Source organism: Cajanus cajan, chromosome 9 (genome assembly GCF_000230855.2).
Source record: "Cajanus cajan strain Asha chromosome 9, NIPB_CcT2T_4, whole genome shotgun sequence".
NCBI classification, from domain to species: Eukaryota; Viridiplantae; Streptophyta; class Magnoliopsida; order Fabales; family Fabaceae; genus Cajanus; species Cajanus cajan.
The window spans coordinates 11,201,404-11,218,820 of NC_138525.1; the positions used below are offsets into that span (position 1 = coordinate 11,201,404).

Below are 17,417 nucleotides of genomic sequence, written 5' to 3' on the forward strand. Positions count from 1 at the left end.
TACATCTTCTTTTTATCTGTCTCTGTTTCAAGACAGATTAGTCTTAACTCCACTAACAAAGCTTACCTGGCTTAATGTCATTCTCCAACCAAACAAAAAACAACTATTTATTTTTTATTTTTTATTTTTTATTTTTTATTTTTATTCTGGAACTGGGGAGAGCCATCACTAGAGCAAAGTGCATTAAAAAAGATCGAATCCATATACTTGCATTGTTGGTGCCACCATATTTAAGCATATAAATGATAAAAGGAACACAGTTTTTCTTCCATATAAATCTTGATTTTCTTGATCGCTGTTGGGCTTATTCAAATTTCTGCTTCAACACAGATAGCAAGAAAAAATGGTTTGCACAAGACTTTCCTTTTTAATTGTTTTTTTTCTTTCTATTTGCACAAGATTAATTATTTGAGGGCGTTGAATAATAATCATTGAATAATAATCTGTACTGAATGTTGAATCTTAAGGTAATTTAACTGCTAATGCATATTACTAGTTATTATAAGGATCCCTTTAGAAATGACAGAGCTATGTCAGGCCCAAATAGTGGAGCCAATGAAGCCCATAATAAATCTACAGTAAGGCACCCATTACAGTGTCAACTTTGGGGGAAAAAAAATCATAGGAGCGGTTTCAAAAAGGAATTAATCCATTACAGTGCATATAACTCTATTAAGTATTAACCATAGGCACATAATTGTAAGAGTGAGTTGGTTCGGATAATTTTTTTTTAAGTATTTGAAAAAAAATAAAAATAAAATAGAAATAATTTTTTTCATAGGTTAAAACTAACTTATATACAAGTTAATATGATTTTATAAAAACTAATAAGCAAGAACTTCTATAATGAATATATTTAAATAAACTTTTTCAAAAGCATTTCTAAGAAAAAAAAATAGGAAGAGGATTTAAAAAAAGTTTTACATTAGTTAAAGCTAATTTATGCACAACTGAAAAATTAAGATTTTGAAAATTTTAATAAAAAAATTTCTACAAATCAATTTATGCTTTTGACTAATTTTAATTAATAAAAAACTTTGATTTCATTATTCTTATTTTTCTCTTTTAAAAGTCCTTTTGAAGAAATTTCCAAACCCAAATTATTATGGATTATTATGGAGAAGCTTGTCTTTTTTTCCTACTTAATTTCCTCTTCCATAAGTAATTCTTAAGGAATTTACCCAAACGAGCCCGAAATCATAATATGTTTTCCAAGTTCTCTCACATTCCAGCTACACTGTTTTCACCATATCACACAGTACAAAGACAAGAACTCTAGCAGATATTGTATAATTTAGGATGCAATTCCACAAACAAAAACACATTACATGTAATGTAACATGTATTTGGTTATTATTTCTCATGAGAAATAAGCTTTTGTTTTTTGGTGGGCTATGAGAAATATGTCCATCATCATATACAAATTACACGAGTAACGATTATGATTTTCTATGCTTAAATAATCATGGCTATGGCTATAGGTAACATGGGACTATGAAGCAATAGAAGCATATATACATTTGTTAATTTATACAACATAACGTCGAAGATAATCCAACCGTGCAGGATGCTTGAGCTTCATGAGAGCCTTGACTTCATGCTTCCTTACCATTTCCCTGGAAATACTCAAGTTCCCAGCGATTTCTCCCAATGTTCTATCACCTTTTCCATCAAGTCCATATCTTTGTCTGATCACAAGGCTCTCTTTAGGCTTCAGGGAATCAAGCTAGAAAGAATAAAAAATAAACAAAAAATGACATATCAATACGGTGTAATGCTTTTAGAAAAATCATTGACCGGTGATTATCACACTACAAGAAATGTTACATACAGCAGTGACAAACAAAATGTGTCATTATAAATATAATATATATAGGTATAAATTTATTTAATACATAATTACATACAATTTTACTGACGATTTTGAATGAGATTCAACATATATTATGTGTCATTATAGTCTATATCTATACTTGTTAACAATATACTAACATATATTATATCTATAGTGTAAGTAAAAATAATTTTTAATGACAAATATTTGTGTCACCATATGACAATTGTTTTATAATGGCATCATATCAATTAAACCCTAAACCCTAAAACTTTTATTTTCATCTTATCAACTGAATCACCAATAAATGTTCAGCCAATGGATTAGGCATTGTGTATGGGAAAATACATCCAAACATTAGGTGTCTGTAAATCATGACTAACCAATGAGGACAATTCTGGCATGGACACTGCTTATAAGAGCAATTACTAATAATTAATCAGACATAGGATATCCATTAGGAAGCAAATAACTATACTACTGTAAAATAATCTAAAACTACCATTATAGATCCGACTACAAAACTACTACAATAGACATAACATTTATATTTTTCATTGATACCTCCAAGCTCTATTGTTTGAGATGAAGGTTCCAAAAAGTTATTGGGCAGTTGAAAGATGACAAAATATACCGGACCCTATGGATACTCAAAAGATACCCTTAATAGAGAGGGTAAAAACTTGTATAATGGAGATGGGGAAGGGATAGGGATTTACCACAAAATTCAACAGGGATGAGTACGGGTCTGGAAGTATAGTAATAGTACCCACTCCACCTTGCCTGGGCCTCTATTTATATAATTTTTTTTAAATAAAATACATTATATTATAATGTAATATTTTTTTTACCTAAAATCTTAAATTGCACTAATCTATTTATTCAATTAGAGTTATTCTTCTTCTAATGATATTTTAATTATTATTTTTGATAGTCTAATCCTTAGCCTTTTTTTCGTGTTTTAGTTTTTTTGAGTATTATTAGACCAAAGCAATATTTAGACTAGAGAGGAAACTTTTCACAAATATGAAGAATCTAATGTTGATGACGATATAAATTAGTCTATTTAATTTTTTTCTTTTAAATTTATAATATAAATTATAAGCTAATCAACGAAGGAAATTTGGATAAATGTATAAAGGCTTATGTCTAATCCTCATTGCTCCTACTTTAATCATTCCTATTGATAAAATAATGTCAAGTTTTTAATGAATATGTAAAATTATTAGAACTTATGCTTAGAATGTTATGTTTCTAATGTTATTTGATTATGAGTTATAACTTATGTTTGAACAATTTAAGGCTATGCTTGGATTTTTTTGTTAGTTTTAAATAATGTGAATGGATTTTTAATTTAATTGCAACAACTTTTCTAATTAATGTTTTTTAATAATTTATTGTTGTTACACATAAGTAAAGTGCAAGTAGCGAGAACTAGCATAGATATATAGATACCTAATTGATACGGGGACAATGATTAAAGATGTTACCAGCACGAGTGTAGAGGCAGGTACAAGTATTTTTTTTTCAAGCACATGTATGCAAACCGATACTATAGTACCCTACCCTACCCATTGTTATCCCTAGGCAAATGTAGTCCCCACTACTGCATATTTAGTTAATTGCATACCTTCTACTTTCTTAAATGGTGCAATTCCTCACTTTGTTCTTTTCCCTTCTCATTCTTTGTTCCCCTTGCCCCAAAAAATATTTGGTTACGAGTTTCATGCATGATATTCGTCTCTAGGTACCTAAGTTGGATTCAAAGTCCTTGAAGTGTGAATTGTTGAGTTACAATATGACACAAAAAGGGTACTATTGCTTCTATCCAAACCTTGGTTGACACCTTATTTATGTGGATGCATCTTTTATTGAAGATCGTCCATTGTTGTCTAAATCCTATGTTCCTATGTATTAGTTGGATGATTCCTTCTTAACTTGCACTGTATCCACTATATCCTTCCTTCTTAACTTGCACTATATCCACTATATCCTCCAACTCCTCTTGATACAAGTATCTAGTTTTCTTAGCAGACATATTTTCGTCCCAACAAATGTCAACTGAAACTCAACCTCAAGATGAAGCTCCACATACCGATGAGGATCCACCAGAGTATACTCAATCTCTATTGGATTTCATTTTAAAATCAATTGACCTTAAGTAAAGTTGTCCAACAGATATATAAACCACAGCCAGAGGTTGAGATAGGTGATATGAGACTTTCCAACACCCTTCCTTTGCAGATGCCTACCAAACCAAGCAATGCCTACTAGAATAGACAAACCACGAAGATGGACTCTAGACTCTGATACCATGCTAGATTTCTTCTTAAAACCAATTGACCTTAAGTAAAGCTGTCCAACAAATATATATAAACTGCACTCAAAGATTGAGATAGGCGATGTGAGACTTCCCAACATCCTCTACCCAAATGAAAATTTAAATGCACTTAACCTATTTTTTCGTGTGTTTTGCTCATTTGTCATCCACCTCTAAGTCTGTTGTTATTGGCCTAGATTCTAATTTTATTCCTAAATCTATTTTAGATGCCCTTTGTCATGGTGGCCAAAGACAAGATGGAGCAAGGGGGCTCTTGAGGAAAAAGAAACTAAGTATTTGATTTATATCACTAAAATGAATCATGATGGATTTTTGGATATTTTAAAGGCACACCTTGTTGCCAAGGAGTATTCTCAAACTTGTGAAGTTGATTATATGGGTATTTTTTTCCTTATTGCTAAGCTTTCTTCTATTTATATTCTTATATATCTTGTTGCAAAACATCATTGGCCTTTGTTTCAATTGGATGCAAGGACTGCTTTCTTGCATGTGACTTACAATACGAGGTGTTTATCGAACAACTTCCTTGGTTTGTTGCTTAGGAGGATTATGGAAAGGTGTGCCACTTAAAGTTCTTAGAGCAATCATCTAAATCTTGGTTTGGGAGATTTAGTGAAGTGGTTCTTGCATTGAGATTCAAGTGAAGACAAAATGACCATATCGTATTTTATAAGCAAACTAACCTTGGCATTATTTTCCCTGTGTTGATGATATTGTGATTTCAGGAAGTGATAGCAAAGGCATTGTGACTTGAAGAACTTTCCCCAAACTCAATTTTAGACTAAAGACTTGTGGGCCTTGATGTACTTAGGTATTGGTGTTATGTACTTAGAGAAAGGGATCTTCCTATCACAAAGGAAGTATGTTTTGACGTGTTGACTAATACTAGTTTGATGAGAGCCAAACCATGTGAGATCCTTATGGAACCAAGAGTTAAGTTGATAACAAAAGGAGTTACATTAAACTTGATATTGCCTTTCCATTAAGTGTTGTAAGTTAATTCATGTCTTCTCCGACGGACACTCATTAAGAAGCACTAATCCACACTGTTAAGTATTTGAAGAAAGTTCCAAGGAATTGTGTGCCAAGGACCACAAACATATGCAAGTGGAGGCTTTCTCTGACGTGAATTAGGCAGAGTCTCTTATGGACCCTAAATCTACCATAGGCTATATCGTGTATTTTTGGGAGGTAATTTGATCTCTTGGAAAAGTAAAAAAGCGTAATGTGATGAGAATATCCTCTGCTAAGACATAAAGGACTAAGGATCAAATAATTTGTGAATTAATAGTTTGGGTGGCACAAAATTTGGAAGAGATAGGATTTGCTAATACTTGTCCTATGAAACTATGGTGCAACAACCAAGCTTCCATACATTTCACATCAAACCCAATTTTTCATGAAAGAACAAAGCATTCTGAAGTAGATAGTCATTTCATCTAAGAAAAGGTCCTACCAAATCTTATACCTACTTATATTAAGACAGGTAACCAAGAAGCATATGTGTTTACATAAGTTTTGAATGAAGTGAGTGGTGATTTTATTTGTAACTAGTTGGACATGATATTTGTAACTAGTTGGACATGATTAACATTTATGTTCTAGTTTGAGGGGGACTATTGGGAGTTGCTATAAAGAATAAATGGGTTTTAGTATGTATACGAGCTTGGCCTATATGCTAGCATATACTAGTCCTAGTAATATAAATATGAGGGTAGCTATACATTGTAGTGTATCCAATTATAGTTTACTCATGTTTCTCTCTCTCTACTTAAGTGAGGCCTTAGTTGTCTTTTTTTAGTATTGCTTTAATATATATATATATATATATTAACGTATTGCTTTGTTATGCTTTTATGCACCGCAGTCATGTAAGAATTACTACATCAAGGATAAATGACGAACCTAGGACCTTGAGTTAGTAGAGAAAATTTATTTAAAATAATAATAATTAGTATTATCATACATATAAAAGTAAAGACATAAATATTACACCGAAAAAATACTCAATAGGAATGAAATGTCCGACTGAATAAAGCATAAAAGCACCTAATAAGAAGACAAGGGATCAAAACATAAGAAAGAAGCTAGCTAATATGAGACAAAAATTGACAACTATAACATCCAGAAAATGGGTTCAAACTATAAAAATAGGGGACAAAAGGATAATAACACTATCCACATACTTGTATTATTGTCAAAGTCAAAGGGTGCAAATGTTCTCCCAAGGTCCATTGTCAAGGATGGACAACAAAAAGAACAAAGGAAACAAGATTTTTGGTTGGCAAGATTTTGTCATACTAATTTAAATGTCTAGAAAACAGCAAATAACTGACATTTACCAAAGTTTCACTAACTTTTAGCAGCTTATTCATCAAATTTCACTTATCATCAAAGGGATAGTATCAAGGAGTTGAGTAATTACCACATCATCAAGAGCAAGTCTTAGAACAGCAAGTTGCCTCCTATTATCACCATTAACACCATCGACATCAGTAATCCCATTAATAAACTCCTCTTGAGTGGTTATATGTCTTGAATGAAGGGATAAAATGGGTTTTGATGCCTTCATTACTTCATGATATCTTTCAGGGGAGATCCCAATTCTTTCTACTATCTCTTCTTCTGTTGGTGACCTATGGAGCTCAAACGATAAGTCAAGTTTTGCTCTTTGAATATCTACTCTAACCTGTTCAAAATGAAAGTGAGATGTTATAAAAAGCAGCTACCTGGGCAAAGTCTAATAATTTGACCAAGTCTATAATATTCTTTTAACCAATATATTTTCTTTAAATATCTTTGGAAAGATTAGATATGGTCAAAACAAGCATCAGTTTTTTTTAATAATTCTATTCTATTTATAAAATCCTCTTCCAAATCTAGTGCCTGAAGAAAACAATCCTGGACCTTTCCTTGTTTCAACTTTCAACCACTATAAAGTATAAACAAGCCAATTAGCAATTTCAATTTGTTGAAGTTGCCATATGATTCTTGACAAATGTAATAAAGTAAGCTGCTTATCTAAAATTAGCAATAAAAGCAATTCATCCATTTGTTACTTAAACCAAAACATTATTAATCATCATATATGGACGAGCAAAATGCATACCCTTTCAAGTCCAAAAGGAACACGTGTGAAGCTTGAGAGGGTTATGGAACGAACAATAGAATGTCTTATCCAAAATAAACTGTATGTAGATAGCTGAAGTCTCCTTTTTGGCTCAAAACGATCAATTGCTATAATAAGTCCTTTAACTCCTGCCTGACAAAGATCTTGAAACCTTGGGCCACTTGCAAAATCTTGAAAATATTTGTTAATCACGAACAATACAAGCCGGAGATTGTGCTGCAATAGATATCACCATGATCTATTTTATTTTCATTAAAATTTTTACTCATTCCAAAGAATAGCAACAAACACATCTACAATTAAATCAGTCATCTCCAAAATGAGAGACTAAGGGGGTGTTTTGTAGAAGGCAAATTTTTTCATACTTGGGAATCATGATTCCTGGTGATCATAAATCCTACAAATCATGATTTCCAAGAATGATTAAATCTGTTTGATTGATTATAAATAGTTTGAGAAATGTTTATAAATGTCACTTGGGAACCATAGATTTTTACTGCATTAACTACACAAATTAAGATAACGTAATATTTACGGCAGTAAAACATTCCTTTTAACTCATATTCTGAGAAACTACGTTTCCTTGTTTCTTAGGAATGTTATTTTTTAAATGATAAACCAAATGTGGAAAACTAACATTCTTAATTTCAAATTTTTGGGAAGGTAAAAACATTCCACACACCAAAAAGTCTCCTAAGAAAGAAGTAGAAGGAATGAAGGTGTAATGGGCCTATTTTCTCTAAAAGCACTTCTTGGAGAAAAAAAAATATAATGGAAAAGGGAAATAAGTTTCTCCATAAGCTAAAATTAGCTTGTACATAAGCTAACTTGTAGAAACTCTCTCACATTAGCTTCTTCAAAAACTTATGCATAAACTAATTTTAGTTTATGAGAAAACTTAATTCATTTTTTTCTTTCTAATTTTTTTGTTCGAGAAGTGTTTCTAAATAAATTCATCTAAATAGGCCCTATAGCACTGATCTTCAAAGGCTTCATATAAGCCAATTTAAAAAGAAGAGTTAAACATTCCATGTTACCTTTATGAGCTTGTTTCTGGCAGCTCGACCAACCTCTACAGCTTTCCTTACTTGAACAATGCTCATGTTTGTTGCATCAGCTAGTTCCCCATCTGTAATTTCTTTCCCTAGTGCCTGTAAATCTTCTTTCACTAGGAAGAGTGCCTGAACAATAACGATCCTAATATAAAAAATTCATGGATTTTCACTCATTATCATAAGCTATTAAATTTAAAGATTCCTCAGTATCAAAAGCTTGCATGACTATATGCTCAAGATGTGGATCTGTGACAACTCATTCTCATGATGAAATTTCTATACAGTTAAGAACAACCTCTGCTTTGTGCATCCTTCAAGCCCAAATGACTTTCACCGGAAGTGTACCAAAGACAAAATCAGTTCAAATCTATCATCTTCCTGCTTAAGCTTTTAGGTTGACTAGTTCCTTGACATTCAGCAATAGTAGATACACTTCTATTTTAAGAAAAGAAAAATCATAAAAGACAGTGCATTGATGACCAAAAAAGGGGGAAAAAGTTCACCTTCATAGGTTGCATCAACTTAAACAACCATGCATGTTCTGAAGAAGGAAGAACTGGCGGAATTTTCATTTTTCTCCAGTCCATGCTAACTAAATCAGTTGATGCTGAATATTCCCTGATAAGCACATCAATATTCTCAATTGTATTCTTAACATTTCTTTTCTTCTTACTTGGAACAATTACCTCCTCCTTTGCATTCTTTTTCAATGCAATCCTCTTATCAAGGCTCAACCGTTTGGCCTTCTTATTCTGGTTTCTAACCACATTATCATCATTTCCCTCATCATGTTCATCACCAACCTTCTTCCTCCTCCGCGACACTCTCTTGATTTTACTATCTACATCTTCTGCATTACAAGTATCTGATACCGAGCTGAGTTTGTATATGTTTTCAAGTTTGGCTGCAGCTTCATTGTAGTCCACATCCAAGGTGAATGTGGAGCTTTCATCAGTAGTGACAGCTCTCACTCTCTTCAGTGACTCATTAGTTTTCCCTACCCTTTTCTGGTGTTTCTGTTTCTTTGCTGTTTCTACCGGCAGAGGAATTTGCTCTTGAGGTGAAACCAAAGCTGTTTTATTCGATTTATTTCCTTTAAAAGCTACGATTAAGGGTCGCTTCAGTGCCTGCTGATGGCTGGTCAACTTTGTATTCAATCTTAGAGGAGTCCTAGCAGCTGAGGTAGAAACAGTAACAACTCCCATGCCAGGTTTCCTAAGCCGTGTTTAGAACATAAAAAGTGAAACAAATTTTCAATGTAGAGATCCTACAACAGCAGAGCAATTTAATATCAACTTTTCCTCCATGGATTTGACATGTACTAATAACAAAACTGCACAATCTCTTCATTAACCATCGATGTGGCATCAATATCTACATCAATATTGCTACCAAAAGAACAATATAGTGAAAACCCAAGATATTGTTTTATAAGAAATCAAAAAGAAACTATAAATTTTTCAGTGTTTTCAGTATAGAACACAGTTATCCTCCAAAGGAGACAATTTTATATGAGACGGGTTGGATCACTATGGATAGCAAAACTCTTCCCCCACCCCCGAATGCTTGTAATAAATCTAACAATTAAAATTCTTAGTAACCCAATTAATTAAAAGAGTTTTTTCTATATAAATAATATACAAAGTATTCACCTCTAGAAACAATCACTAATTTCTATAAAAAATTGTGAACACATTAATGTATCATCCTCAACATAGTTTATTTCATAGGATTTAAATGTTGCAAAACTTAATTAAGGTGGATTTAAATGTTGCACAACTTAATTAAGGTGCCCACTAATATTGGTTAAAAAAAGAGTGATCTATAAAAAGATATAGTGTTGAAAAAAAAAAAAAACAATGAAGCGAAGTTGTAGGCAACATTTCTAGTACCTGTAACTGCAATGTCGGAGCCAAGTCCCGGAATCGACGCAGATATTTGGAGCACAGCGAACGTAAGACTGAGAACGCGTTGAGGTTGTGGTTTTGTTAAACGCGAGATACTAAAATTTTGGTGTTCACAATTTAATGTGTGAAAAATCAACGGTGAGATGGGACGTTGTAGGATGGGTACACGTGGACAGATGTGGCGTGACGTGGCTGAGAAAGTGAATGTGGCGCGTTTGGAATGGGGGAGCAGATATTTTGGGGGAAGATGTGGATGAGATCTGGGACACGTGGTTGGCTGCTGATTGAGTTGGAAAATCTTTTACACTTTTGTTGGATGCATCTTACTTGTGGTTGTGCTGTGTCCAATACGTAGCCCAATACCCACCATGCATTCTTAATATTGTAACGAATAATAATAAAAACAATGTTGGGGTAATAATTAAGGTGATGGTTTTTCTTCCTTAATAAAATTTTCATCATACATAGTACATATCGAGTAGGATTCAAATACTAATTTATTTAGGACATATTTATAAGACTGAGTACAGTGTTAGTGAACTCAACCTTGTTAAATCACGATTTTGTATTGTAATTCACGTACCATTAATTAATTTCTTTCATGTTTTTCTTTAATATTCACTTGTCAGTTGTTGTGTAGTCTAGTTTATAAACTACTAGTTGGAGTTCCCCAACGTGAAATGGATTCATGGTCAGGTACATGCATTTGCTGAACCAATGTAACGTTGTGAGTTCCCATGGTGCATATCTTTTTAAGCTTAACTTTGTAAGAGCAAAGGCCTCAATTTTAAAATTTTATCAAATCCATTGTTAACACGTGTTTGTTATTTGAAATTTGTTCCGTTACTTGTTCTTTCATCCATTTTAATTTTTTTAATGAATGAGAAAGACAAAAATAGAAAGAGAAAGAAATAAAATTAATTAACTACTCCTAGAGTATAAGGTTTCTATAACATTTGTAAGTTCAAAAATATATAATTGTCTTAGAGACTCAGGCACAGTAAAAATAAACAATTAATGTTGTGTCCAAAAACTTTCTTAATATTATTTTAGTCTTCTAGTTTATTTCTTTTATTTATTTTTAAAGAATATTTTTTTATCACTATGTTATTAATATAAAATATTCACTAATAAAGTCAGTGATTAATTTATAATAAAAAATATAATTAACTGATCTCTTCCTAATGATATTTTTTATTCATAAAATTCAAATCCAGAATTTAACTAAAAAAATCAAGTTAGTTTCGTTTGATTTATAAATTGTTAATCTTTGAGAAAATTTTAGCCTCGTAACTAAATTATTATCATTTATTTTCATAATTAAATATTCAGATAAAGAAGGATATTAGTTATTAGATGCGTATACTAAAATAATCATCCTGCAAAATAAAGGTAGCTGGGTTTTCTAAGATGAATTACTTTGCCAACTTATACATGTTGACAGCAAAAAATACGGTTTGCAATTTTTTTATTATTTAAATTATATATATTTTCACTTGATTTTTTGTTTAAAACTTTATAGTTAATTTTAGTACTGAAATAGTAGTTTTATTTTACTAGTTTGTTAAATACATCGTTAACAATAATGTATATCATTTACTTGAATTATGAATCATGAATCCGAGTGTAGATATAAAAATATGAAGAAAGTAATGGAGTGAGACTCAAAGTTAATAAATCCAAGGATTAAATATTTTTAAAATGTGATCACGAAGAAAAATACTCTAATTAATATTTTATTAATTAAAATATTACCAATCAATATCCATGTCAGTATTGATTAAAGCGCGCGTCTCTTGTAAGTTGTAACTAAATAATCGTAAAAAGTTGTCTCTTTAGAAGACAAGAATAAAAATAATATACCAAGTTGCCTCTCGCTCACTTCATGACTATAATTAAGAATAATAATTATAAAGGAAATAAATTTTGATCATTACCTTTTTAATTTTCATTTTTATATTGAATATTTATATTTTTATATTTAATAAAATTTCTTTTTTTAATTTTTTTAAATAAATTTCTATTTTTGTATTTGATATTATTATCCTTAAATTTAAGAAAATTTCTTCTCTAAAAAAAATATATAGAGAGATATAAAAGTGGTAGTAAAAATAATAATAAAATAGTTGAAATTTGGAAGGATGAGAGAGGAAGGTTCGGTTCGAACAAGTAGCACGGTAGGCGAAGTGTTGACGTGGGAGGCAACGTCATAACTCAACCCTGTCACCAACGTTTCCTACAAGGCCACAACAACGAAGAACCAACGACGCGGAACAAGGTTTGAAGATTCTTGGTCTTAAGTTTTTCCCTCAGTTTTATTTTTTTTGTTGCTTTTATTAATGCATGTATGTAAAAGAGAAGGGATTCATGCTGCTGTGGATCTAATAAAGTACTTTCGTATATCTCTTTTTAGGATGTCAATTCCTCCAACTACACCAAATATTTAATTTCTTATTGTTTCAATGCCTTCAAAATTCTTGGACATCGGTGATATCATTTTGACATGAAAGAGAGAAAAGAAAAATATAGGGATAATATATGATATGATTTAATAAATATATAAAAATAAAAAATAAAAATTATAAGTATCGATGAGATGTATAAAATTATGGGGTGTACAAATATAAATATCTATGAAATATGTCAACATAATATATGATATAAGATTTCTTTTATCATTGAAATTACAATCACGACAATAAATTTCAAATCTTAAATCATGGACATTCTATTTCAATCTTTAGTTTCAATATATCATATATGATAGATAAGCATATATATTTTACTAGCGAGGAAATAAAGATATTTAAAAATTAATGTATTAAAAATATTTTTAATTTAATAATTAAATTATTGAAATTCAGCATAAATAATAAATTATTAAGTAAAATAATTCTTTCAAAACTTACTCTTACAATATATACATATATGTTAGGGTGTTCATAGACCTCAAATCTAGGATAAACACAAAAATAAAATTACAATTCAAACCAAATCAAATCAATCAATGAATTGATTTGGTTCAGATTAATCAGTTTTAAAGTTTGAACCAATCAATTTTGATTAGTTTGATTTGGAATGAATTTTAAAAAAAATTACAATTCAAATCAAATAAATGAACAATGGCTTGGTTTGATTCAAATTAATCAATTTTCTTGAAAAAAAAATTCTTGTAGATATTTGTTTTCCAAAACATAAAAGATGTATTATTTTATCTTAAAATTTAAATAAAACTTATTATTAAAATAATGTAAATAACAATCAAGTATGAAATAAAAAGTGAAAGGAAATTAGTGGTTAGATCTTTAATCATAAAGATCACAATTTTTCCACTTATTTTCTTATTAAAAATATATAACCAGTAATTTTTCTCACGGGCACTAAATTGAAAAGACAAATAACTGTAAACGGAAAAGAAAAAGAAAACTTTAAACGGAAAAGAAAAAAAAAAAGAAAAAAAAAAGCTTGATGACTTCTTATGAGGTGGCTTCAATAATAAATTTATGTACTCAAGTTGTACAAAATATAATAAATTCTCCGATGAATAGTACAAAAAAGAAGTAGCTTTCGGGGTAAAGGAAGGTCAGAAAATCGATCGATCTACCGCTTCTTGACCAAAGACCGGTCCAAATGCAAAGCAATAAAGAAAGTCAACAGTTCAAATTTTCGGTCAAACTTTCTTTTTTTCACATTTTTTCTTCATTCAAAATGAGGCCCTTAACCCTAAGCTTTTCGAACTTCAACTTCAATATATAATCGTGCCTTCTCCAAAATTATTTTCTAATCCCATACACACAAAACCTCAAGATCTATTCTTATTCCCTTTCCCATTTTGTGTCCTTTTACCATCACAAAAACCAACTCCGATTTTGTTTTTTGTTTGTTTGGTCAATGTCGCATATTGCGGCTATGTTTCACTTCCTTTTTGGTTCATCATAATGTCCCATTCAAGCCTTCTTTGACATAAGTTTCTTCATTTTCAATCTCGATCTCATATGCTCTTTCCGGAGAGCTTCTCCACCAATCGTTTACCATATTCTTTGGTGCCTTCATAGACTAGACCAAGGCTTAAAAGAAGTCCTCTACTTCAATTTTTATTCTTGACTCTAGTGTCAAGGTTTTTCAATTCACTTCACCCCTTCGATAGTATTTTATTGTAATTGCTCACATATCAAATATCGCAATAAAATTACGATCATCAAGCATGGGAGATTGGGATTGTAGCAACCTCATTCATGTGCTACAACAAGGCATGGAAGTGGCAAAGCAACTCCAAATCTCTCTCCACGCGCCTTATTCGTCGCAAGAAAGCCACGAGCTTCTAATCGAGAAGATCATAGACGCATTTGAAAAGGCTCTTAAAATGGTGAACTTGAAGATGGGGTTAGTGGGTCGTCCTTCTTCACAAATGTTGCACTCAAGGGTTGCAATTCGAACTTCACAATCACCACCTTTGAGCGGAAGTCCTCGCAATGGAAACTCAGACAAAGATCTGAGGGAAATCAACCGTAGTTCCCCCAACGAAAGGTATTTGAAATCAAGCCATAAAAGTTTTATCCTTTTGGATATTAGAATAAATAATTTGCATGACCAAGTAATTCCCATGCAAGGTTTTAAAATGGGATATGGAAGGCAATGGAAATCGCCTCGCACATTTGTCTCCGAGTTTCATGATACAATGTTTTGTGCAAGTCTTTGTGGATATAATCACAATTTAAGACATTGTTTCCATGTTTCGTGTTTAGAGGATTACTTCATGAGCAACAACTTTTAAGAGAGTTGATCTTATAGACATATATATAATTTGCCCTGATTCTATAACATGGTGAATTGTTTTCTATTTAAATCTCAGGAGGACTAAACCAAGTTGGACAAAACAGATTCGAGTTACCCCGGGGATGGGAGTGGAAGGGTCTCTTGATGATGGATATACTTGGAGAAAATATGGCCAGAAAAGCATACATGGAGCTAAGTATCCAAGGTAGCACCATATTTTATATATTGATAGATGATTCACTTATTCTAAGAATAAATTTTAATTAATAAATAATTTATTTTTTATATTAAATTTTAATTATCTAATTATTAAATTAAAAAAAATTATATGATACTCTGATTAAATTTACAAATTTTTTAAAATTTAAAAATTATATTATATTTTATTATATAGATTTAAATCAATATAAAATATTTTTATAATTATTTATGAATTTAAATTAATAAAATAAGATATTAAATAATTTTTAAATTATTTTAAAATATATAGACTTTATTTATATATTAAAAATTTTAATTTAACACTTATATCATTAATATTTGATATAACATATGAATTATTAAGTAAAATAATTTTATGAAGATTTATGCTTGAAGGAGGTAAATCTTTCCATTTATATATAATATAGATATTCATTTATGCAATGCTAATTTTGCAAACAAGTATTATTAATATAAAATTGAATTGAAACAACTAAATTAATTAATGAACATTGATTTATACATGTAGAGGCTATTATAGATGTGCCCAAAGAAATTTTGAAGGTTGCATGGCCACAAAGCAAGTGCAAAGATCCGATCAAGACCCAACAGTGTTTGAAATCCATTACCGGGGAAACCACACATGCACAATGGCTTCCTTTGCAGTTCCAACATTAGGGATCCCAGAAAATCAAGAACCAAATTTTACTACAATTCCACAGCAGCAACCAAGTGATGCTATGAATCTCCATTTACGGCTAGGAGTCCTAACGGAGAACCTAGATCAATCGTTTGCCTCATCATTCCACCAACTTTTGACTTCAACTATAAAAAAGGAAGAGCAAGTTTTCCCTTCCCCAATCATTGAAAACAACTATGCTCAAAATTTCAATTGCCCTTCTTATGTGTCCCCATCTGACACAACTTATTTTTCGGTTGACAACTTTAGAGGGCACCCTTTGGCAAGTTCTGGAAGTGAGGTCAATGACATGATTTCAGCGGTTACATCAGCTGCTAACTCTCCAACACTTGCAAGCTTAAACTTCCCATTTGATCAGTTTCATATATTAGACGGCCAAAACTTTACCTTTGATAACTCACCATTCTCCTAAAATTTTAGTAATTTCGCAACCCAATTTCTTTGTCAACCCCTTTGTTTTTCTATTCATTTATTTTTGTCATGGTATAAATCAATGTCCACAATCATCTTCTCGAATCAAGTAAAATTATTATGGACAACAAAATTCTCCCTTCACCCTGATGAAGTTGAATAAGATTACTGTGGACAACAAAATTTAACTGCACAATCAAAATTACATTGTTCATATAAGTTATCTTGATCACTTTTTTCCCAATCTCTACTTCATAGTGTATGAACCGTTAACCTACCTGAAAATATTAATTTTCAATCCTAGTCATACCAGATTCAAGGGACCTAAATAGCGGGTATGAAAATATTTATCTGTATGTCTTGATTAACCACTTGTTTCGTATAGTATTTTTTTTCTTCTCCTTTCTCTCTTTTCGGTCTTTTAAGAAACAGTGTTTAGGTTTGCTCACACGATGGGATTCAATCGAGTGTATGCACCTAGAAGAGAATGAAAGGCACGGGGTTGGTTACCGATCTTAGGACATGTCAAAGTTAGTTGTTTGTCTAGTCTTATGCGACTTGAGTCACGGGAAGACAAAATTGACCGTGCATTATATTTGTTTCCGAATTAATATCAAATAAAGTTTTCGTTTAATTTCCTTATGTTGCTTTGTTTTCTGTGGTTGTTTCTAGTAAAATTCGTTTATTGATTTTTTTTTAGTCGAACTACCAAATTTAATGGTTTTCAACTTAAATAAGTTAATTTTTATACGAAAAACTCAATATTAATGTTCATTTCGATAATAATAATAATAATAATAATAATAATAATAATAATAATAATAAATATTACTTCACAATCATCCTCTTGAACGATTATTCAAATAATTGTGTTAAACTTTGAAGTATATATAAATCGAGTATAAAGTCTATTAAATAGATTAAATAAAAACTACAAAAGAAAAATAAAACTAATAGAAGAGACTACGATTTTATTATATGAAAGTGGTACAAAATACAAACACAAAATTTGCGAAACCAGTAGCTATTTATAGAAAATCTTTCATAACAGTCGAATAATAT

General features: G+C 31.0%; 2 protein-coding genes across 2 annotated transcripts; one reads left to right on the forward strand and one right to left on the reverse strand.

Annotated features, from left to right (window-relative positions):
* Positions 1–1,305: 1,305 nt before the first annotated feature.
* LOC109808009 (RNA polymerase sigma factor sigE, chloroplastic/mitochondrial) lies at positions 1,306–10,399 on the reverse strand. Its single transcript, XM_020370798.3, has 6 exons — positions 10,253–10,399; positions 8,864–9,627; positions 8,343–8,486; positions 7,285–7,521; positions 6,601–6,864; positions 1,306–1,726 (listed from the first exon to the last, which is right to left on the reverse strand). Exons 2-6 carry the CDS (start codon positions 9,563–9,565, stop codon positions 1,529–1,531), a joined length of 1,545 nt encoding a protein of 514 aa, XP_020226387.1. The 5' UTR covers positions 9,566–9,627; positions 10,253–10,399; the 3' UTR covers positions 1,306–1,528.
* A 1,847-nt stretch (positions 10,400–12,246) lies between these two features.
* LOC109795434 (putative WRKY transcription factor 53) lies at positions 12,247–17,127 on the forward strand. The gene is made up of 3 exons (XM_029270724.2): positions 12,247–14,794; positions 15,120–15,248; positions 15,774–17,127. The coding sequence occupies exons 1-3, from the start codon at positions 14,472–14,474 to the stop codon at positions 16,354–16,356; spliced, it is 1,035 nt and encodes a 344-aa protein (XP_029126557.1). The 5' UTR covers positions 12,247–14,471; the 3' UTR covers positions 16,357–17,127.
* The last annotated feature ends 290 nt before the right edge of the window (positions 17,128–17,417 follow it).

Bases quoted from the DNA above. Each gene is read 5' to 3' on its own strand.
- LOC109808009 (XM_020370798.3), bottom strand. From the start codon at position 9,565: ATGGGAGTTGTTACTGTTTCTACCTCAGCTGCTAGGACTCCTCTAAGA. The intron at 8,487-8,863 runs GTGAACTTTTTC...GTTATTGTTCAG, and splicing joins AGTTGATGCAACCTATGAAG to GCACTCTTCCTAGTGAAAGA. The intron at 7,522-8,342 runs GTAACATGGAAT...TATCTATTGCAG, and splicing joins CCAGAAACAAGCTCATAAAG to CACAATCTCCGGCTTGTATT.
- LOC109795434 (XM_029270724.2), top strand. From the start codon at position 14,472: ATGGGAGATTGGGATTGTAGCAACCTCATTCATGTGCTACAACAAGGC. The intron at 14,795-15,119 runs GTATTTGAAATC...TTTAAATCTCAG, and splicing joins CGTAGTTCCCCCAACGAAAG to GAGGACTAAACCAAGTTGGA. The intron at 15,249-15,773 runs GTAGCACCATAT...TTATACATGTAG, and splicing joins CATGGAGCTAAGTATCCAAG to AGGCTATTATAGATGTGCCC.